Genomic DNA, 24913 nt, shown 5'->3' on the forward strand with positions numbered 1-24913 from the left:
GCCTTTAAACACTTTGTCCTTTCTTGATGTGCATGCTGAGTGAGTTACATCACATCACATGCATTCATGAAAAAATAGGAAAAAGTGTCTTTGTGTTATGGATAGTAATTAGTTTAATATTTAATATTTGTTTTTTTTTCTTTTTTGTCTTTATTCTATTTCTCTTCCTCCTCCCTCTTTCGACTTCCAGTTAAGTGATATCATTTAAAAAATAAATATATAAAGGACAATCCTTAAGTGAGATGGAAACTTACTGCTAGTAATTTACTTGTTTAGGCTCAACTTTGTACAATTAATGAAGAAATCATTTCATTTTATATTGGAAAAGATAAGCAAACCATAGCCTTTACAATGACATGCCTTTTGATCTGATCTCCACTAACTGGACAAGAATGTTTTAATGCAAATAGAGTTAAATAGATATTTATCAGGCATTGCACGAACGTGTGCGATATGAGGCCTGGTTCTTTGATTTCCACCACTTGTTTACTTCCATTCAACTGCTGTAAGCTTCTGTTCTTTTGGAATGCGAGATGCCAAACAGCTGTGTTTACCACGCTGCCATTTCCTTTGCCCACATCTCTGCTTCAGGAACATCTAAATTTAAAGCACATGTTTACAGTGACTTTGAGGAAAAAACAGCCCTCGCCCTGTAGTATAAGGAACCAAAACATCCCAGGCCAAAAACAGAGCTAAATTCAGACTCTTCATTACATAACGATCCATTGTCCTGCGGTCCAGCTTCCTCTCTCTTCCAGGAACCGATCTGATGCCGGTTTCCAGGTTTCTTATTGTAACAGTAGCAGATTAAACACGCTGATGAGACAATGACAGAGCTGAACTCCGCTGTGTACTAAACAATCTTGTATTGCAGACGTAGCATATTATTTTCGTATCACTTCACAGTGTGATGCCTTCACTCACGCTTTCATGGGACAAACCAAACCACGGCCAGCCCATTTGAGCCATCTTTGTGTGGCATTTGGCATGGCATCTGTGCCATCTGTCTCTACATTCTTTCAGGCTCTGGGGGCATTACCAAGACTGTTAGAAGAGCAGAGCAGGCAGTCTCTCAGGTCAGCAGGAGAACTGAAAACTGACCTATATATATTTAAAAAAAAAAACATTTTTAGCAGATCTCTTTTATAGAAAATAATTTTATTTATGTAATGGAATTCATTGGATATGTTCAAACCTTTTCAACTTTTTTTGCACGCCTCAGGCTTAAGGCAGAATCAGTAAAGCCTTTCAGTTAGACTTGAAAGCTTTTGAAAGGAACGGGTCTTATGTAATCCAAACAGATTAATGCATGTCTGTGTGTCGGTATTGCATCTTTGCATTGTGTCATAGTGACCTCACTTGATGAAATTCGCATGCATCATGAGAATCCTTAATTAGGAATGGTAAAAGTAGCATGCAGCCACATTGTCGCTTCACTGACCAAGTGTTGAGCCCATTTGTTGAATAAATGCAGGAGCGCAGGGTAAAAATGGGCTTGTTCAGCTGTCTCGCTGGAGACAGTGGAGAGTCGGACCACCCCTGCACAGGCCAAGAATATCATATCTTAGCCAGCATGTCTAATGATTTCTAAGTACTAAAAGTATTCTTAAAACGGCTGATGACACCATCAATGTACACTATATGGCTGGAATTTTCCAGCCATATGTGGTTCTTAAATGGAAGATCTTGCGTGGCCTGCTAAAGAGCTCTGATTTCAACCCTATTGAACACCTTGGAATTGGAATGCTGACTGCACCCCAGACCTCCTCAACTTACATCAGTACCTGACTTTACCAACAGCTTAGCTGGCATTTCTAAGTAAAAAGAACGCCTAGTCATCAAGGGTGGACAAATCAATTGCACTCAGGACAAGCAAATTACATGCCCATTCTATTTGTTTATTACTGTCTTGCAGACAAAAACTTTCACCAACCAGATGTCAAGAATCAGAAGGAAAACAAACTTTAAAAATAAAATGCATGTATGTTTAAACATTAATGCACAATGCCTGGTTGTGTGACACACCTTGATGTTTGTTATTATAGTACAAGCACTGAATTCCTGCCGAAATGCACACATCAGCTGAGCCTTGATTTGACCGAAGGTAGATTGATTGTTTTTACTAGGCAGGTTAATTAACATCCACAGCTGACGGGTGTTTCACAATCAAGAACACAAGTGCATGGAAACACTAATTGGCTTTTGTAAAACAAAGTATAGCAAAATGTGCATCATACTTTATCTCAAACATTTTGAAAGAAAATAAAGGCACAAGCCAGACACAGATATAAGTTGTATTATTATTGTTTGTAGCCGAAGCTCTAGCCAATAGCTTGTCTGCTTTCTGCAGATGTACCAAAAACACGAAGATGTTTGTCGTTGTTACTGCCAATGCAAGTTTTGTTAAAAGGTTGTGATTTCTGACAAGATTTTTTTTAGTCATGTTCATTACCAGTCATAATCTTCACTGCTGATGTTTAATGTATTCTAACTTGGCAGGGTGGAAATCGAATTCTGGTAAAATACTAAAGTTATTTATCAATCAGAAAAGATAAAGATACTATATGCGCTACTTATCCTGCTGTTTCTTGACAAGAATGCAAGATAGCATTAAGATTTAGACTCATTTTTAGATAGCACTTCTGAATTAGTACAATGTTCATGTCCTCATAAAAAAACATAATCTGTGTAATTGTTTGCTAGGACAGTAAGTGTTTAAGTCTAGACTGTTTCACAAGTCACACGTTTGAAGAGGAAAGAGATTAGTACTGGATGCAGCAAGAACGGCCTGGGAACAGGCTAATAATAGAAACGCTGAACAGTGCTTTTTCCTCAGGTGGCTCCATGTTGTTTATTGAGACAGGCGGTGGATGGTGGGTAGACAACAGCTCTCAAGCACACATAGAGGGCAAAGGGGACAAGAAGGTGGAGGGAGTTTAAGGCTTGGGTGGGACTGAGAGGTTGTCTGGGTGTTGTCACCTATTTTTCTCCATTTCCTAAATCATCCCTGACACACACACACACACACACACACACACACACACACACACACACACACACACACACACACACACACACACACACACACACACACACAAAGAGCTCTCCAGCTGGATTGGTCAGAGCAAGTTTCCCACATGCCTTCAACTGCCTTTCATTGATTGTAACATTTATTTTGAGGGATTGATTATTATTATTATTAATATTTTACAAATCAGTGGTGATAAAATGAACAATGCACACTGAATTCTAATATTTCAAAGGAATCATATCATCCAAATCACTGAATCATGTACATTTCAGCCAAGTCTCATTCTATACAAAATGTTGTTTTAACGTTATTTGAAAGAAAACGCACAATTGTTTCAGCCATATTTGTTTATTCACAATGGGACTATTGACCCATCAGACATATGGCTTGCATTGCTTATTCCTTGGACACTTCTCCATCTTTTGCCCTCTGCTCTTTTGTCAAGACATTTCTCCCACTCCGAGACACCTCTATAAAAGCTAATTAAACTGTCAGAGCAGTTCACAGAACAGCCCAGTGACAGATGGACTCTTGACTGTGTTTCCAATCCTCTGATTGCCTTAACAGATCCTAACTCCACCCATCACTCCAACACCCAGATGGGAAATGGACAGAAATTGGCTTTCCCAAGAAAATGATCAGTACCTCTGGAGTTTGGTTAGGAGAAGGGACAGCTGGTTAAGTACTCATGTACTTACACAAATCACAAACACAAACATATGTACTTATGTACTTCCTTTCAAGTTTTTGGTTTTCTTCTAAGTTAAACTGTAAGGGGTTTTTATAACGAGTACATAGACCATTTATAATCTTTACAAAATGCAATCATTAAAAAATTGTGCTTTATGCCATTTTAACATGAATTTTATGTCGTTTCATTAGGAGTTATGCTGCGCTTTAAAATCATATGACCTCAAGAAAGCTCACATATGTTTGGCCTTTCTATCTGATTGCAATGGACAGGAGAACATGTTCACTACTGGTCCATATGTTTTGCATTTACTGGTCTGAAATGCCTTGTTAACTCTGCTCAACACCTGCTTTTTATATGTATGGGTGTGTTGCTTCCCAAATATATATAGTTGTGTAATAAAAGTAAAATAGTGTCTAGCAGTAAAATGTACATCACTGCAATTATGCAAATGTAACATTCGATTGAACAAATAGGTTAATTTTTTTTTGCGTCTTTTTTTTTTTATTTATCTGCATAGTTTTCAGCACATCTTATCTGTCTTCATTTGGGACTCGTTCAATAATGCAGGGCATCGGTGTAACAGGAAGTGTGGCAGATAATCTAAAAAAGCCTCCAACAAAGTGTTTAATGAGTTATTAACTGCTTTTGTGAGCCAGATCAAACATGGGTGAAACTGGGGAGAGTTAATTTTAACAATGGTCGCTCCTCAAAGCAGTGTTAATTGCCACACCTTGCTAGCCGAGTAGAAATTTGAATGTGAATTGGTTTGTCAGTTGCGTCTGAGGTTGAGTGCTTCTCTCTCTGCTGTACTCATGAATAATTCGTAAATTCCACTTTTTTAGAAGTAGCATTAAAATGGAGCTGAATGACATGTTATTTGTGTAAGTACATGAAGGGAAGATAGGCTGAAAATACAGTTAAAATATATACAGACCACATTCCTGGTAAATTAAATCCAGTTATATTTCCATATGGTGCTGATCACAGAAATTTAAATTTGACAGTGATTGACCTAACTGAGACCGCAAGTCCACGTGTGTGGCCGTATCATTTTACTGAGAGTAATGTAAGGCTGGTTTTTACTGGGGTGGGAAAAGACATGCCATTCTTGACCTATACACCATGTGGTTTTCCTGCTGCACTAGGTGTAGCTTTCAGAACAAACGATTGCCTGAATATATATTTCGGATGGGTTTTAATACTTGGTTGATGTGCATTTGAAATATAATCTTTATCCTGAGGGATTGTTTTTGCCAAGTGCAAAAAAATACATGAAAATATATAGAAAAGTCTAAATATGCAAGCAATCTGTATCACCAATGGTATCATCTAACCAAAACATCTAGGATTTCTTTCAGATTTAATAGGGTTAAATAAACAACACCAGTTAATCCTATTTTAAGTTGTTGAGAAAATAACAGAACAGCAATGTTTTTAGAAACCTGCGCATCCTCAGACAACTTTTAATCTCAGGAAACAATTCTTTCCTGCCTCAACAAGTTACTAAATTCAAGCAGTGATTCACAGTCATGTACTGCAAGTCTAAGCAGACGTTTCCGTGTGTGCAGACTCATGATGTAACATGTGAGCATCTAATGCAGCCTGTGAGTAACAAAGCTGCAGACCAAACAGGCTTGACTTTGCTCTGTGAATACATGGGTGGCTTTTTTTTCAAAAAGTGTTTTAGTAATTTGTCTGATGATTACAGCACAGAATGCGTTTTATTTTAGAGTATTTATTTATTTATTTATTTATTTATTTATTTTAACTAGGTTAGCATCACTAAGACATACGTGTCTGTTCATGACTGGGGTTGTCTTTTTCTACTGATGTTACTTATACAAATGTGTGTGTAAATAAAAGCAAAAAGAAACAAAAGTAGTTTTTAATAATATATATATATATATATATATATATATATATATATATATATATATATATATATATGTTCCAAACATTGAGGAAAACCCCCTGGACACATACAAAAAAGTTTTTTACCTCAAAATATAATCATTTTGCATTGTTTCAAACGAAGCAAAATGTTTTATTTTGAATGAAACATCCTTTTGACTTAGCGATTAAAGGTTATTTTCAAAAAAATTGCATGCTGTTGTCTTTCAACATTCATTGTATCCAGCATTCCGAGATAAATTGAATAATCCAGAAATCACATATCCATGATCATGTTAAAAAAAATTGCATCATCATTTCCTAATAATTTCTTGATTGTCATAAGAAACCGTGAGGCTGAGTGTTGAGGTCACTTTGAACATACAAACCTAATTACAAAATATAAAAAAAATTATAGTAAATTGTAGCAACCATTAGATTGTCTTTAATATCCTGATGGCATTAACTGAGCTGCTGGTTAAGCCCATTTTTTCTAGCTAAATCCTGTTAGTTTCAACATTAGAAAAATGGTCAAAAAAACTTTGTAAAAATGTATATTGTTGCCTGAAATAAGTTAATCATCATTTAAATGGTTAAAGGCATGTTTAAAGGCATTTTTTTTTTTTACTTAAATCCAATGTAACAAATCTGTTTACTTGAGTTCACCCTGAGTATGGAATTACCCAACAATTTCTGCAAGGGAGATTGAATAAAAAAAAGACAGGGATACATATAATTCTGAACCTGAAATGAAAGAAAATGACAACAGTACAAAAAAATACAGTACAAATCTAATTTCAGTTACAAACCACAACAAAGTGACAATAAATTACTGATGTCACTTTACCAGGCTGAACTGTGGTTGAGCTGCAGGAAAGGCAAAGGCAAAAGTACACAGAGCAGAAATTCATGTGTGAATTGTAAAGTGAGCAGGAGAATATTTTGTGGCATGTTTCATCTGTCACTTCAAAGCCACTGTTACTTACCATGGATGCGATGGACTGTGTTCTGCTTTGCCTCTGGAAGAAGAAAATGCTCAGGATCAGAATGTAGCAATTACAGTAATTACAGTAGTTGTTTCGTATTTTTTTAGATGTGTGTTTTGAGTACTATGAAAGACCCAATGATATGTTTGTAAATCGAAAGAACGGTATATTCTGAATGCACTGAAGGGGGGGCACATCTTCAAAAAACCATTTAAAAAACAAAGGAGTTTTAATGTCATGTCACTGTAAACAACTTCTATTATTAACTCCAACTGCGTCATAGGTGTGTGTGTAATTATAAGGCTAAGCATGTAAGGTGTGTAGACGCCCTTTTGTTATTCTATTTTACTTATTATTATTCTTTTTCTGCTTCTTGCAAGAATGTCTGTGGCAGCCCATAGAACATCTGGTAAAAACTTATGGAATTTGGCCAGTTATTTTGGAGGGTCTAAGGAAAATTCTAACCAAATTTATCCAGAGTACTCCTAATGCTTTAGCACCAGAATTGGGTAACACTTGGGCCTTATTATGGCAGTGTGGATATGGCCTTTTGAACCTTGTATCCAGTTAAAATATCTTTCCTATAATACTTTGGATAAGCTAAGTAGCACACTCTATAACAACGTTTATTTTACAATCCAAATCTTAGAAACCATCTTAGAAACTCCTACAAATGTCCAGTCATCACCATATTTGGCACACAGTTTTACAAATTAATATTATGGTTCTGTTTCCCTGTAATTGCAGTTGTAAGTGCAGATGTGACCGTGCATCTCACTAAATCTGGGTGCTTGGGCCCTGGAAATGTTGCTTGCAGCTTTGTTTTTTCTGTATATCTATACTTTCTGATGAGTCTAACACAATCATAACATGAAAAAAAGTCATAGGAGCAAAATGGCAACATGTAAACAATACCATGGTGACCACAGTTTTATGACATTTTCCACACAAATTAATGAGTAAGTCGGTCTCTAACTGTCAGCATTACACTCTCTCATGGAGCACTAACTGGAGGTGTGAATTCCCCCATGGAGACAGAAACAAGAAAGAGATTGTCTTCTCCAATTCAGAGAAAATACTTTGTTGCTCTAATAACCTAAAACAAGAAGCTTCTGCTTTTAATATTAAACATTGTCACGAAGCAGCTTTACAGAAATCTGGATTAACATTCAGATCTCTAATCAAGGTAGACAGAGGTGACAGTGGCAATAAGAACTCTCAGGAAAACATGGAGAAATCTTGCAAGGAACCAGACTTATAACAGAGTAAATTTAAACCAGCTAAAAGTGTTGAAATTATGTTCAGTATGAGCATATTGTGAAGCATTCTTTATGATTTCAGCATTGATTATTAGGTTTAAAACTAATCCACTGAAGCAATAGTGAGCCTTGGGCATTAACTGTTTTACATGTGGGATCTTAAAGAACGTCGTCGTCCTTAATGCATACATGTACCTGGCTGTGAAATGTGTCACGTCTTATATGGTCCATTCTAAGATGCAGTAGCTATGCTGATTTCCACACACCTCCACATATCCCGCCGTTCACAAAGAACAATACGAGCTTCTAACCAGTAGTTATGTAACTGTGGGCCTGGAGTGTAGGTGTTGAAAATGATAGCTGTGAGCAGTTGTTGTCAAAAGTAGCTGATTGAAGGAGGATACGTTCAGTTCCATTGCCACCTATCCATGGCGGGATCTTATTTTGATGCAGATTGAGGAGATAATACAGAAACCTCTTTGTGATTCCAGGAAGTACATACCCCTGCTGCTCTGTTCAAAGGCAGTGTGAATGTGACAAATTTTGACATGCAATAAGTTAAGATCCAATCTTAAGTTTCAATCTCGTTGTTTTATCGTAAATTAGTAACAAAGTTTATATTAATATAACATTTTATTATATAGATATATTGCCATTAATACACAAACTATTTTAATAAAAAGATTTTTTGAGTAATTGCTTTTGTTCAAGCTACTATTGAAGCTTATATATTAAAAAGCAACAACTAAGTAGATTAACTATTATCTGCTGCTTAGCTGCAGTAAGACAAGAAAAGCTTTTTGATTTTTCTGGCATCAGTTTTAGCGCTTGTCCCAGGTTAGCAATCAGGAGCCAGTCATCTGGTCATCTTTTAGTAAACGATGTACTGAAATACAGGATGAACCCACACTAGCAAAGGTCATGTTCAACAAAGTTCAGTATATGTGGGTGAAATGTGACAGAAATGGGTCTTTGCCAGGTTTTAATTTAAACAATGCTGTATAAAGAGTGATGTTCTGTATAAACATTTGTCCTTTATAAGGCGACAAAGAACCAATATAACATTTGGAACGTAGGGACCATGAGTGTAATATAAATTCCCACACATCTGGTATTGATTTGTTTCATAAACAAATTTGTCCAATGATACATTGTATGTTTATTAAGTTTTTTATTCCTGAATTCACACTGATATAACACATTTGGGAGAAGTTAACTAGTTTTAAAGCCCATTTAACCATAGTCAACGGTCTTATGACTGTAAGAACATAATACAAAAAAATTATTATATTGATTTATTATGTTGGGTTGTATATAAATGACATTTTATAAATGCAAAGATCCCTGGGGATCCCCAGAGCTGTTGTATTTGACAAATCTGGAAATATCGCTAACCAAATACTGTGACTGAAGTAAATAGCGCGGCACTTCACAGAATTAAGGTTCATTATGCTTAAAATAAAAAATACCACGGAATTTACCAAGTAAAACATCACAACTTTCATTTTCATATCATTTCCCTTTTCCAGTTTGGTGAAACGTAATTAGAAGTGAAAACGGTCACGCGCTCGAGCGTGGGGGCTCTGGCGGACTTGCGGCTGCGCTGATTGGATTACTGCAGTTCGCACGTCACAAGTTACTCTCACGTCTTCAGCGCGCGCTGTTACACCGCACACACTCAGTCCCAGGCGTGAACGCGGTGCGTGAACGCTCGTACTCATTGCGGAATCACTCAGCGCGTGTTTGTTTTTCACCTTGTGGATTTAGCGGTATTTCTTTGCGTTCTTTATTCAACCCTAATAAACTGCGGGATCGTGTACGCTTTAATGACCAGCGGCTCTTGTTGCACCTTCACACTGAGAAGTTGGACTTCAGCCTAAGAAGACTCGGTGGAGGTGAGATCATTGGATCGATTTCACTTGGCTACTTGGTGTGTTATGTTTTGTTTGTGTGGGTCTGTGCGCGTTCTTGAAGATGTGGTTGGACTCTGAGAGATGTGGTACAACCTGCCTAGGTGCATGCACGCTCTTTTTCTGCTCTCTGTTCCACGAAACCAGTGTTCAGCGCTTTGGCATGTTATTGGTAATATTAAAAAAACTAACAAAAATCTCATGGTTTCAGATTTAAAACGTGATTATTTTGGAGTAGTTTGGAAACAGATTGTGCAGGGTATTTCATATTCAGATGATGATGCTGCAGGCTGTTTTTGTGTATAAGGAGTTTCTCTTTTCATTAGTGGCTTCACAAATAGTGTCTACACTTTTTGTGTAGTGTAGTGCAGTAGAGCGTAGTGTAGTGTCTACACTACGCTCTACTGGATATGTGTTTACATTTGTATATGTCCTGAATGTGAAATAAAGCTACACTACACTGCATTGAGGTTTGTAAATGGTGAATTGTAATAGACTACCATGAAGCAGTTTGATGTTCGCCCCCACGACTCGTGTCTATCAGGTCACTAGATGGTGAGCAGCACCATTACGAAGGCGAACCTGTGATGCTTGCCACGGTGTTTTCCCCCAGCATGACACAGTTTAGTAGTAGTTGCAGTGAAATAAGATCTTTCCTTCTGGCAAGCAAGAAACACAAACCCTCACACCTGTCTAACGTGCTGAAACAGAAACCGTAAACTGAGCGAGGGTGTCGTTTATCATCTTGAGCGTTAAAAGAAAACAGTGCAGACATGAACAGGAACAGACCCTTTGCAGTGCACTTAATAGTTTTATTATTGCCATGACTTGTACTTGTACTAAGTACTGAAATAGTGCTGGCTGGCTGTTTTTTTTTTCTCCTCTTCTACATCTTGTGGCAAACTGAGATTCCTCAGGGTTGAAGTACTGTAAACAAGGAGGAGCTCTGTTTGCTTAGTTCCCTCTGAGTGCCTTTCAGCACAAGCTTTGGCACAGCTGGTTCTAGAGAAATGTGGGAATGATGTGTTTCCTCCTGACACCAGGGTCATGTTTAGCCTGATTTGTGGCCCTTAATGAATCTCTTATCAAGGTCTTAGCACCTCATGGCCTGGGCGAGGGCCCTTAGACCAGTGAACCATTATGTTGAGCAATTTAAGGAGATTGGAGTACCACAAGAGTGGAGGCTGGAGGCTGCACAGCTTTTTTTATGTATTTTTTTTTCATCCATCTGATACCTATTTGTATGATGTGTGTGTGTGTGTTGCTACACATACACATGACTGTCGCCAACTACAGTTTCCGAGCTAGCGTAGAGAAGTATCAATTTCCATGTTGTAACAAGTTCCTTATTTGAAGAGAAATGTTACGAGTTCCTCATTTGAAGAGAAAGTCCCTCATGACAACGCATCACAAGGAACATGATCAGCATGTGGCTTAATATAAATTTCCAGTTTTGAAACTGCCATAAATAGATTCTTTGGGCTATATATAGAATGTATAATACCAGAAAAAACCCGGGATTGTCTTCACTGAAAAAACAAGTCATGACCCTGGGTTCTTGCACCTGCGACTGAAGAACAAACACAGTCAGCTGGCCTACAAGTAATTAGCCCTCTCTTTGTTTTTGCGCTTTTATAGGATTAACTCTTACGGCAGCTGACACTCCTTGTGAATCTGAAAGAGAGGTTTCTGCTAGTGAAGACTTTTTTCCCCCCTTTCAAACTGTGATATCATGTTGGTGGTCTGTAAAGAGATGCGCAAAAGATCTTACATTTTGCCCACTGGCAAGTCATCTGTGGGTCATGGTGTTGCCAAGAATAAACAAAAGCTAAAATTTAGCTTAATTGTTTGTTTGTCTTTTGTCGATGTTCACACATCCAGCCCAATAATCTGATGACAATCTCATTGATAACTTGGTTATTTAAATATGTCATTACTTTAATTGAGAAATTAAGTTTAATTGGGACGTGTATGTTTTTTTTTGCATACATTTTGTATATGTGTCTCATCCAATGTAGAGACTGCTAAAAAAAGTTTCTGTTGCACAAAACAAGTGTTTCTAAGAAAAGTGATGTAGGGTTTGATCTTTTTTTCGCGGAAACCGCCATTTTCCGGAGCTTGTTAAATCATAAGCACAATGCGGTTGACACTTGAGTAACGCGCTGGACCAGTGTTACCAAGTTGTTACACTGTCAGCATCCATACACTCCTCACAAGCAGCAAAAATGTGTCGAGTCACATGAACATGTAGCAGTTTTTAAGGTATATCTAGAAGGATGAAAAAAATAATAATAAAATTTAACAAAGCATTGCGTGTCATCATAGTGATTATTGTTCCGGTCTTTTCATCTCATTGACATGGTGAGATTGTGAAACACATGCTGCAACAGATGCGTAGGGGGCGCAGCTTTTAGCGCCCATTTTAATGCTAATCTCTGTGGGGTTATGAAAAAGGCAAGAAAAGGGGTGCGTAGATAAAACGTATGGCAACCCCCTCTTCCGTGCACACCCGTTTCTAACCCTGGCACTCTTATGCCTGCAGCTAAATGCGGGCCTGAATAGGCAGGCGTCCATTGGGGCTGGCCATTATTTGCAAGTCCCTGAGCGCTTGTGCCGTGACTGAGAGGGCCTTTATTGAGAGGCCCACGTGTCCTCCTGAGGCTGTCCATCGTCTCTAGGAATCTTTCTGCTCCCATAAAGCAGCAGTGAGATGGCACTACATTTCATCATAGAACATTAGAGCCGCAACTGACGTTAGGCTGAATGCAGTACACAAACTCTATTGACTCGGGAACGCTCGAGGTGAAGGGCTGCACAAGGCAGACATGAGAAGTGTGTGAAACAAACCACTTGAATTTCTTAGTGCTGCGAGCTAAAACGTTTTCATTGTACGTGATGTTTTCATATTCTTTTAGGTCACCGTGTTCTGTTTCTCATCGTTTACTAAATAGGTTCTCTGTGTTGCATTACGCTGAATGGCCACGTGAATTAGGAGTGAATTAAAAGCTCATTTTGTTCCACGGTTAACATGGGAGACATTATTCTAGCAGGGCACTCACTCCTGTTGTGCCAGTTGGTCGATCTCACAGTTATTGCGTGTGTGATCAAGTGCATTCAGATTGCTTGAGCATGGATCATTTGAATGGGCATGGTGTTTGGAGATCCAGATTAATCATATAAGATTTACCCTCATGAGAGCACTGCCAAAGAAGAGTAATTTTCCACTCAGCTTCCCATAATGATTTCAGGGCCCTTGTGTTTTATGCAAAGGTAAACAAAATCTTGAATTGCAGTGTAGACTGGCATTTAAAAACACCCAAACGCACCACAAATGTGGCTTTCAAGACTCCTTAGAATGTTGACTAATTATATCCTGTCTGGCCTTCAACAGGAAAAAATGCCTCAAACGCCACCATTTCCAGCGATGTTCGGGTCCAGTGGCTACAACAACAACCACTATAAGACAAAAGAGGAGGACTTCAGTGGCTTATATTACCATGACAACAACCTGGTGTCAGGGTCTCTGGAGGCCCTCATTCAGCACTTAGTCCCCACTGTGGCTTACTATCCTGATGTGAGGACTGGTTTATCTCTCCTACTAACATAACATAACATAAGCACTGCATACTCAGTCAGTAGTCTGTCCTAATCATTATTCTGTATGCTTATTTGCATGCGGGCTTAATTAATTCAAATTCTTTTTAACCCACAGAGGAAGTACATCTTCACATTTCTGCTCAATTCACGTCTTTTCATTCATCCACATGAGCTCATGTCTAAAGTTTGCCACTTGTGCACAGACCATCAGAAGCTCAGTGATCATTCAGCAGACAAGGTAATGCTATACTGTGATCCCAATATCATACCTGTAATCACACACTAAGCTATTTTTTATTGCATAATGACATATGTTTGTGGTCTCTGATATTTTATTAGATGAGAATCAGAAAACTTGCTCCCAAGATCTTGCAGTTGCTAACAGAGTGGACAGAGACGTTTCCTTACGACTTCCGGGATGAGCGGATGATGAGGAGTCTAAAAGAATTAACGCATCGCTTGAGCACTGGAGATGAGGTAAGAGTGCCATCAAAAATTTTTTTGTTTTTGCTCATGTATTACTTTATAGCACCAAAAGCTGACAATCCATTTCTCACAGTCCTATTGCACGCCTCAGAAACTACTGAAGTTCCCAACACGTGGGGTGAAGCAAGAGTCACTTTTGGGGGGAGGGGAGCGATTTCTCTAATTCCAAAGCAGTTTGTCGTGTCTGACAAGAAAAGAGAGAGAAGAAAGCTCTATTGTTCGGCTGCTTTTGTCTCCTCTGGTGCTCCTCCACACGTTGCATTTAAATGGCTCCATTAGAGCCCACTTGAATGTCACTGCTTTAGCATTTATTTTCTCAAAGTTTTTTTTTTCCCATTTAAAAGTGTAACTTTTAAGTACACTTGAAGTATAGTAGACTACAGTGAATAACACTGCATGAGACTTTATTTATGCCACATAAATCGTTAAAGCTGATCAGACGATCCTTAGGAAAACTGTTCCCATCAGAAAGAAAACCAGATTTTGCAACCAGATATTGAAAGAAAAATAGATTAAGCAAACCCTCTGTGCAGTTCTCATACTGGTTTTTAGTATTAGTGTAATAGCCAGCAGCAGGAGGCTAGTTTGGACAGATCATTAAAGAAATGGCGCACAAACCCCTTAAGCTCAGCGAATTAACATTTCATTCTCCCATGACTTTTCTAATGCAATGATGTATTTTGTTCAAGTGGCTTCTTTATATGGAAAATCAGTGTTGAAAATATGGGACACTGCACAAGAAGTGTTGTACTTATGGTCTATTATTAGATCTGTATATTTGACTAACTGTGTAGACCGTTGGAGTCAAAAATGCATTTATGCATGGGATCAATGTTATGTTTATTGAATACAGTGCAGCGCCTGTCATTATAAGCAGTATTTCTAACATGGTAGCAGTTCAACACAAGTGCATTCTGGCTGCAGGTTCCAGCTACACTTTTCCTTGATCTATTCCTACTCATTTGTCCTGAGCCAGTCAGTAAAAAGGCAAGAGCTTGACACTGTGCTGCAGGACTTGTTTTTTGACTAGATTGAGCCTAGAATAAACACTAAAGACCAAAATGTGGTCTGGAGACAGATGTTAGAGTTTTGTTGCACTGAGACTGTCATTATGGATGTGGTCATCTATATAGGGAAGGCAGAGCCTAGCGTAACCAAGCTCTGTGATTTGTGCTTGACCAGTGGCTTCAGTTCACCTTTTGCACAGGCTGCGTTTATGCCAGAGCACAGCAGGTTGTGCTACGAGGTCTTCTGTCACATATGCCAGCGTTAAGCGAGGAGATGGCACACACACGGCTCTTTCCACAACAAGCTAGAAATTCCCTGCTGCTTTAAAATGTCAACCAGTTATCTTCATGAATTGTCTCTAAAAATAAATCACCACTCGTTCCTTTTTCTTTTTTTTCTTTTTTTTGTTTTGATGGCAGAAGCTTTCCCATATGGTGGCTCCTGAAGAAACAGCCTTTTTGATCTACTACAAATTGGCCTCATCTGAACAGGAGAACCTCTCGTTTAAAAAACAATACGTTAAATTAATTAAATAATTAGTGAATTCTCCTTAAGCAATTATTTACTTCCTGTATCAGATTAAACCAATTAGCATAATCCTTGAGGTCTTGTTAATCATGGGCTTTAGGAATGCAGATTTCTTTAGCCCAGAGCAGCTTATTATATCCCCTAGGCTGTGAGTCCACAGAGAACCAACAGTCTGTCATTACCAGCTCATCACTCTCTCAAACTAGAATCTTTCCAGAGCTTCACAGAAATCAAGCCAGCTCTTTTCCACCTCATGAGCAAAGTTATGAAATCGGGTTATGAATTCAGATTTGCATGGAGTTATGTATAATTAAACAGCATGAATTAAATCAAGCACAACTAAGGGCTTTAAGCTGGTTTGCATCGTAGACCTGTGAAATAGGATAAATAGACTGTTCATGTCTCTCTACAGTCAGTATTACAAATTACTGGTGCTTGATGCTAATTCTCCTGAACCATGTCAAGCTTGTTTTTAGATTACAGGACCTAGGGGACAGTGTTCTGAGAGGAAATGGGTAGCCTGCCAGTTCTATTAGAAGAGGATATCTGCGGACAGCACTGTTCTTGCATAATAGTGCACGGTGTCTTTATGTAACCGTCTGAGTCAGCAAAGCTTTATTCTCTTAACTGGCTGACCAGCAGATCAAGTGGCAATAAAATTACGTTTGACCAAACAAATAGAAAAATAGAAACGTTTTTGCATTTAACACATAAGGATCCTATATGCTGTGTGCCACCATCACTGCCTGTCTTCCCTGATAATGTATTATCAAATGTTTGCAAAAGGATTAGTTGATACTTTCTGTCATGTTTCTTATCTCTGCCAGCCACATCCTGTTGGAGTTTTATGGTTGATCATTGCTGTGTAACACTAAATGGTTACATAGTTGTAAATCTTGTTGCGAGCTCAGCGCTAATTTCGCCATTCTTTCTCTGGTCTCTGTAGGTCTATCGGAAAGCAGTGCACCAGATGATACAAGCCCTGACCCGTAAACTCGCTACACACAGCCAGTATGAAGAAAACTTGGCCAAGATCAGCTCCTCAGTGGCAGACAGACTACCGGTTTTGAAAACCAAGCCTCAGTCTATCCATAGAAACATCATGACCATCTGTAGTGACACTTTCACTGTGGCTCAGCAGTTAACACACATCGAGCTGGTGAGCATTCACATGATATCGATCGCTCTTCCTGGTACGGTCAGTTTTATATTCATAGGTTAACAGGTTGTTTTTTCTTTTCCCATTTTCTAGGAGCGACTGAGCTACATCGGACCTGAAGAATTTGTCCAGGCGTTTGTTCAGAAAGGTTCTCTTGACAATGAAAAGGTAACTACTTTTCAAGCACTAAAAAGAAACAAAGACTTTTTTTTATTATTATTATTTGGACTTCTTTCCAGAGTCACCAAAAACAAATACTAAACAAATCAACGCAGCTAATATTTGCATTACCCCGAGGTTATACTGTGACTTTTTACTCACAGTAAACTGAGAACCTTCACCGTTCACTAAATTTGTCTGGGTTGTTTTCCCCGGCCATCACAAGGTCAGCGCCGACTCACCATGTTGTCAGAAAATTCTTGCAGTCAGCTGCTAAGCAACAGGCAGTGGAATGACACATTGGCGCGCTTTTCCTTGTAAGTTGTTAGCAGACTCTTTTAAGTGCATGGGTCTCAGACATCAGGCTGGGCCACCCTTTGTGTCGGGAATAGCATGGTCAATGCAGAGGAATGTAAGGAATGTGTAGGAGAAAGAAAGTTCGAATCTTGCATTTAGAAAAATGAAACACGGATTAAGCCTATGTGTCTGTGTGAGTCATGACGCACAGAGGGTGGTGAGTTCTTCTCATTGAGTGTCTCTTTAATGGATTGCTCTTGTGTTTGAGCTTATAAGCCATTCGGTTTTCTTTTTTTATTATTATTTGTTTAAATAGTGGTTATAGTGGAGCACAGCACCCTTTCTTTGTTTTATTTAGTTCCTTTTTGCGTCATACTTTTTTTTTCTATTCGGATGACAGGTGGAATTTTCTGTAGTACAGTGTTTTTGCATGATGCTTATTTAAGACTGTGAAAAATCTGTTTTGCAGAGTTGTTTTACTAAGTGCAAGAAAACCAGTAACCTGGAGGCATATGTGGAGTGGTTCAACAGGCTGAGCTACTTGGTAGCCACTGAGATCTGCATGGTGAGTACATTTTTTCAGGAATAATTCTCTCTCTGCCCTTTAGTTACCTATGCAAATGAAGTCATGAAGCCTTTGATAATGAGAGATAATTACAAAGCACAATAACGTCAGAGCAGCTATATAATTTACAGGTATAATTTCTTTTCCTAACCCCAGGGAAGGCCTGTCCTTTGTTGGGAGTGTCTTGTGATATTTTGTCCTTGCATTTATAACTAAACATCACTTTTCTTTGTTCACTGTGCAGCCGGAGAAAAAAAAGCAGCGAGCTCGTGTCATCGAGTTCTTCGTCGATGTGGCGCGGGAATGCTTCAATATTGGCAACTTCAATTCTCTCATGGCCATCATTTGTGAGTGCTTAAGTGTTTGTTTGTTTATTTATTTATTTTTATGGGTTTCCGCTAAAGAAAACCTTGTATTCCCCAGAGATATGGTTAAGTGTGTTTGTTCATCTGGATCTGGAACAAATATTAAAATCTAGTAATTAATTATATACGATTGTGAATAATTTGTTGTTTTCAATGAAGAAAAAAAAAAAACAGTCAGGGGGGGGTTCCTTTTTGATAGTTCTGCGGTAGCACTGATAAAATGTCCCCTTGCTAGGGCTATAGAGGATTAGTGTAACGTTACTACAGTGTACAGGGGTGAAAACGCAGCTGCTGGGTGGGAGCCAGGGATCTGCATGCAGATGGTCACCACTGAAAAATGGAAGGATGGGAGGAGGAGTGAAGCCAGCTGTCCTTTTCTAGGACTTTCCCTAGAGGCAAACCAACAGGCCAATACTTACACAAGTGTTTATCCCTAGAGAGAAAAAGAGAGAGAGAGATCACCTATTAGAGTTAGCTGTGAAGAAAAATAGTCATCATAAGGTTTACTGTGTGGCGCATAGACCATTGTGCTAAGTGAAAGGACCATCAGTACGCATCCTGGCATGAGGCCCTGATATTATTCTCATAATTTTTAAAGACAGTGTGCAGAGGGAGATGAGAGATCTGTACCCAACACCTGTCAGCAGTATAAATGGTGTCTTTCGTAATCTTGTCTGTAGAAGCTTTTGTTTGAGGTGATAGCAGTGTTTTTAATGACATGGCTGCTTTTTAAAATACAATTTCAACAAGTACAATAAATAATATGCATATTGTAAATAATCAGTGTAAATCTTCTGCTATTTGTCCTGCCTGCCCATCCTCCACAACGAAACCATAAGATCATCTGCCTCTATAATCCCTCAGACATCAGATAAACCCAACTGAATGACTCTTGCTTTGTCATCACTAGACAGATCAGTGTAGTACAGATTGATCAGATAGTCTCACTAGTGTGATGACCTCATTGCTGTAGACTTGCTGATCTCACTCAGTTATAGTTTGAATCAATAATAAATACTAAGCAGACTTTTAGGGGGAATTGATGCACTTACCAATGCTATTGTTTGTGAGGATTAGAAGCTGCAGAACTGCAGCTGTGGCAGGAAATGGGACTTGGGTGTTGTCCTGTGCTGACCTGATGTCTGTTTGGCTCTTCTCTGCAGCTGGCATGAATATGAGTCCGGTATCACGGCTAAAAAAGACCTGGGCCAAGGTCAAAACAGCAAAGTTCGATATTCTGGAGGTTTGTATTCAAATTTGTTTTTTAAATATACATTTTATTTGTCATTTCGAGATGTGGGCATGGTTTTGAGGCATTAATTTGAGATATGAATGTATAGCAATATGAGTCAGAATAATAAAAGGCACATAACAATGTTGGACCACTCTAAATATTTATATGTTTTTAGGCAGGTTATTGATGCTGTTTAAACTTTTTTTAAAACATTGAAACATTAGATTTTTTCGAAATGCCGCTTATTTAGCATCTATAAATGATGATCAGGTTTTGATCCTTTAAAAGAGTCACTAGCTGGGTAATTGACATTTTTTAGAGTAAACATGCACCCTTTTCTAAACCACCAGCGTCAGAGGATTCTTCCCAGATTTCAGAGCTTTGTTTCCAAACTGTATTTACACATCAAAATCTTCACGGAGATTTGCTGTCTTAGTGCTCCATCACTTTCTCATGTATTTTCCTCCTAGCAGACTCTAGTAAAGCGTTTTTCTGTTTTTTCTTCCTTGCACACCCTGAGATCTGATGGTTTAAAGATTAAAGGGTTTAGGTGGCTCTTTGTATCCTGTCAAAACTTAGTGTTTAAACTACAGGCATCATCTTTAGGTGGATGTTTGAAAATGCCATGTTGGACAGGGGTTATTTATTTCACTCTCAGGTCATGTCTAAACCACTTAGACATTTTGGGCGAATTTTAACTTGACCAAAAACACTTTTGTTTGTTTTAGCTGCAAAAAAAAATAAAGAACATCCTCAGGTCACTTGTAGAAACTTAATGTCCTACTGTCCACTATCTTTCTGTAGCACCAAATGGACCCGTCCAGCAACTTCTACAACTACAGAACAGCACTACGTGGAGCTACTCAAAGATCTATAACTGCACATACCAGCAGAGAAAAGGTAAGACTGCCACCAGTCAAACTCAGAAACATACTCGCTGCACAAGTTTTTCTGGTTTAAATCAGATATTTTTACTTTTGTTCCACTGAGCCTTTTCACACAAATACTTGAACATACGTAATGGTCCTGCATCCTGTTTTCTTTATGTTCGTCAAACTGTTATTGAAATGTCTGACATCTATTGAGCAGTAAGCAGGATCATATTTGTATATGGATATAATTACATTGTTTATAATAATACAGAGGAAGACTATCACAAGATGTGTAGAACATGCCATACTGGGAACATTGTGAACTGAGATCATGTGTAACACTGCCCTCACTGGGCAATGCGTTATTGCTATGAAACACTCCCAGCATTCTCACTAAACTGCGTCTGCTCTCAGCTCTGGCCAAAAAAACATTATGTAATGAAGCTTCCTCAAAGGCCAAAGGGTGGATGATCTGAGCCATACATGGACCAGAATTTTCTGGGTGAGACGTCACAAGGAACATACTGGTTTCTTTTTTCCTCCAAACGTTCTGTTCTCTCAAACAATATGGCAGTCGGCCAGTTCCAAGAGTGATTTTGACCTGGACATCTTGCTCCAGACTGCCCTCAGTTATTTGGCATTTAGTGGACATATGCTGCATTTTATCATGTATACACAAAACACTGAATTCTCTTAGATGATGCTGGACGTTTGTGTAGAAGGTGTGGGGAAAAGCAGTATTTTCTGTGGTCATAAGACAAAATGTTCCCAAGAAACTCTGGAATGTTCAACTTTCCATGCTATTCACTGAGCGCGAGGGGTGCTGAGGGGGGGGGGGGGGGGGGGGGGGTTTGTTGACAGTTTTCTCCTCACAGTAGTGGTGGCTGCATCTTTGTTTTGCCCAAATCAGATTTGTTTTGTATTTGGGTGTCACTCAGGGGACACACCAGAACAAAAGCAAATAATGTTGTGACTCCTATGAAAAAAAGCTGCAGACTATAAACAACTTAATCACTGTACTTGAAGTCCGCTAGCTCTTTAGAGTTTTCTGAATTTGCATTGAAGTGCAAAAAGTATCATCATTTGCGCTCTTCACATTTTTTGACTGTATTTCAGTGACTTTCAGTGACTAATCACAACCTAATAATATATCCAACATTTTGGTAGTATTATATAATGGTCACTTATATTTGACACTGTTAGTAATCCTAACGAGTAGCTTATCATCGAGACATTTTTATTTTTATTGCATGTTGTGTTGGAGTGGTAACTTCTTGTCGTTTTCTTTATATATGGGCTTAAGCACACTTCGTAATGCATTTTGCCGTGAGGGATTTCAGCTCAGTTGCGTGACAGCTGAGCTCTTATTTCATTTACAAGGTGTCTGCCTCCTTCTATGAGTCACTGTAATTGCACGCTAGAGTGAGAGAAACAGGTGTACTTTCTGACATGCTACCTAAGAGGTTAACTTAGCCATCACATCTTCACATTGTACCTCATCATCCAAGACCAAACATAACTTTAATATGTTCGCAGGACTAAAATTAATTGAATGACATTGTTGTGATTGTTTCTTCATTTAGATTGTCATTCCATTCTTCAGCCTTATGATCAAGGACATCGTGTTCCTCAATGAAGGATGTTCCAACCGGCTCCCAAATGGACATGTTAATTTTGAGGTATACATTTATTTTTTATTTTTTTTTAAGTTCTGTTAAAGTAGGTGGAATTGAATTTGCTTAGCTGTTAAGCTGCTAGCAGCATAGCAACATAGCAACAGCCACATCAAAACACTGGCTATAGATGTATTCGTGAACACAGAATGAGGAAGTCTGTAGTTGGCAGTGTAAAGCGCTCTTGCTTTTGTGTTGTGGGCGTTTGCTGAGGCATGGAGCTGGGCTTTAACACTCAGTGTGGTGTTTGTTTGGCAGAAATTCTGGGAGCTGGCCAAGCAGGTGAACGAGTTCATGACTTGGAAGAAAGTGGAGTGTCCGTTTGAGAAGGACGGCAAGATTCTGCAGTACCTCCTCACCGCTCCCATCTTCAGCGATGATGGTAAGCAGTTTCCTTCATTCTGAAAGCACATAGTTAACATAGTGGCAAGTGCTGCCAAGGGGATCTGACCATGGTTCAGTTTGGTATTTTGAACCTTAACATTTTACCAATGACAGTGTTGCACTAAAAAAGGACATTATTCCTTATCAGTTTCGAAACATGTTCATGGTTTAGAAAACTTTCGCATACACAAACTTACCAGATGTCCGTGATGAGCTATTGACAATCATTGACGATTGACAGGAAAATGAAAGGAATAACAACCCTCCCATTGAGAGAGCATGACCAATCTGCTGACTAAACACACATTGCACTGTCATCTATTTAGTGAGTAGGTATCATTTACACAGAAACTCGCACTGCTGCCTCATTCCTATCGTTATGTCAAACCTGATAGGTGTTAAATGATCAGACAGCAGCGTGCCTTACATACATCACGCACTCCGATGAACTCAAGTGTGAAGAATTCCTTTTGATGAGAAAGCATAGGAGATAGAGATGAGTCAAAAACAAAGCTTTTGATGAAATGATACGTTGTACAGACACTGTTTTATCTGTTCACAGCTTTGTATCAGGCGTCCTACGAGAGAGAGGGACCGGAGAACAACATGGAGAAGGACAGATGGAAATCTCTTAGGTGTGTGAGTGCGAGCATGCAATCGTCAAAGCTGAACAATTGTCTATGATCTGTCTATGATCTGTTTTGGTCAGACTTTTGTCTATTTTTTTTTTTAAAACATGTTTCATAATTAATGCACAGACATCAACAATTTACATTAAATATATACATTTATCAGCAAGTGGTTACAGGTAAATAATTCATGAAACTAATAACTAAAAAAAACTAAACTTATAAGACATTTATTCTAACTATAACTTTATAACATTCTAGATAAACTATTCATGAATGTTGCAGATCTAGCATTAGCAGTGAGAAGAGGATCCCATTAATATAGCAAGTTGTAGAAAAATAGTGCCACCATATTGAAAGGCACAGCATGGAACACTGATAACGGTAGCAAAAAATGACTAAACACAACCCCTCCCCAGAGTCTGGCGCAGGAGAGTCCACTTGGCTGTGCATGTGGTCACGTTTCCTTACATCCATCCAAAACGTGCGGGGAGGGGGGGACATAGAGAGAGGGTGATGGATAGAGAGAGGCGTTTTCTCCACTGCGTCAGGATCAGTCACATTACAGGATTCTGTGTGGATCAGCAGAACGTGCTCAAGCCTGGGTGCAGTGCTTTAGCGGGAGAAAATCAACATTGTAATGGACAGGGGAGAAAAGATCAGAGACAGAAAGTGGGACACATGAGCTGGTGTCACAGGTAGACAAATGGCTTTGCTTGGATTGAAATGTCGTGGGTCAGATTAGTCCAATAAACAGACAAGTCTAAAAAGTCATATTCACCGTGATCTTGATATTAACATCAGAGTTACAGTTTGACAATTGTGTCCTCACACAGCTACATTGTCCTAATTTCATCTGTGTACTTTTGCAGGTCCTCTCTGTTAAACAGGATGTAGTTCTACTGAAGAACCAGAGATATTATGCTTCTGGAAAGCCAGCTGCGTCCCATTTTGTCCCATCAAGAAGTGAGAAGTAGCCCTGATTTTTATTTTTTTATTTTTATTAAGGGACACTACGGTCACTACATTGGAAGTGTTTTGTGTGTATAATGGAAACCTGGATATTTCCGAATTTTTTTATCTTTAAAAATACTTTTTTTTTTTTTTTTTTTTTTTTTTTTGAGAAATGCTCATGATACATTTTCTGCTGTTTCATGAGACATTTGGACGCTCTTGATGCAAGTCTTCAGAGTTTGCTGCTGGTTGGCTGAACTCTGCGAACAGATTATTAAAAAAAAGGAAAGAAACACAAAACAAAGACTATTAATATTAAAACCAGCATTGTGTGTATTTTGTACCTGCACTGTATATTGATGGTATACAATATTAATATATGTATAGATTTATTTGATCCGTTCTGTTGTATTTGTTCACATTGCTTTTTATACCTGAGGTATTTCTAATGAGTTTTTCTCACTTGTGTGAGTGACCACCCAGTGTGGATGAGAGCAGCTCGTCTGATGAATGCACTGGGTGCATTCAAGATTAAAAAATAGCATTTCCTGTTGTGTTATAACCTGTTAGTCTGTAACATTTACATGTTTTATGTGGGCTTTGCCCTTTTCATATGGATTGATGAAGGAGACGCATACATTCCATATTAGCAGTGTTCTTATAGAAACTACTATTCTCATTTCTACTCATCCAACATAGGAATAGAGGACTGCATTTCACTGAAATACATTACCGACAGGTCCACCTACCTCCTGTTTACACAAGCTAGTTCTGAAATTACGCTATGATGTGGCCCCCTGGTGGTCATGCCATAAAAAAATGCCAAGTAAATTATTACATAAAACACTGCACATTGATTAGTGTAAGACTAGTTGGGCTGCATAATGCCGTTTTACACAATTCTATGGTTTTGCTCATCTTCGGATAAAATAATTTTAAGTGTAGGTTGTTCCTGTTCTTTACTATACTGTATTGTCATTTCTTTGTTAAATAGTATTGATACACATTTTATCCTGTGTTCGATTTGTACAGATTCTTTTTGTAGCTACCTGATATTGCTCTAATATTTTATATTTATCAACATTTTCATTTTCAGGGCACTAGCATACAACATGAAGATAAAGAAGTTATTATTGACTGATGTCTAGTTTACAAAGTACATTTTTTTTTTCCAGTGTTTGTGGAATTTTCCCACACTTTATGTGAATAAAGTGTTTTTTTTTGCCCTGTGCA

At 38.5% G+C, this 24913-nt stretch overlaps 1 protein-coding gene across 2 annotated transcripts in view; it reads left to right on the forward strand.

The window, feature by feature from the left end:
• Positions 1 to 24913, forward strand: part of rasgef1ba (RasGEF domain family, member 1Ba) — a 59095-nt gene extending 34182 nt beyond the window's left edge. The window contains exons 1-14 of one of the 2 annotated variants that reach the window (XM_083526995.1): positions 8516 to 9755; positions 13162 to 13344; positions 13483 to 13605; positions 13707 to 13844; positions 16336 to 16548; positions 16642 to 16716; positions 17474 to 17569; positions 17814 to 17916; positions 19098 to 19177; positions 19973 to 20068; positions 21624 to 21719; positions 21972 to 22095; positions 22660 to 22732; positions 23599 to 24913. In XM_083526995.1, the coding sequence (XP_083383121.1) occupies positions 13168 to 13344; positions 13483 to 13605; positions 13707 to 13844; positions 16336 to 16548; positions 16642 to 16716; positions 17474 to 17569; positions 17814 to 17916; positions 19098 to 19177; positions 19973 to 20068; positions 21624 to 21719; positions 21972 to 22095; positions 22660 to 22732; positions 23599 to 23623 (1419 nt within the window). In that variant the 5' untranslated portion in view covers positions 8516 to 9755; positions 13162 to 13167 and the 3' untranslated portion in view covers positions 23624 to 24913. Of the gene's footprint in view, positions 1 to 8515; positions 9756 to 13161; positions 13345 to 13482; positions 13606 to 13706; positions 13845 to 16335; positions 16549 to 16641; positions 16717 to 17473; positions 17570 to 17813; positions 17917 to 19097; positions 19178 to 19972; positions 20069 to 21623; positions 21720 to 21971; positions 22096 to 22659; positions 22733 to 23598 lie in introns of those variants that run through there. The other variant, XM_083526994.1, reaches the window with a different exon arrangement.

The sequence above is a fragment of the Silurus aristotelis genome (genome assembly GCF_946808225.1).
Source record: "Silurus aristotelis genome assembly, chromosome: 23".
Lineage (NCBI taxonomy): Eukaryota > Metazoa > Chordata > Actinopteri > Siluriformes > Siluridae > Silurus > Silurus aristotelis.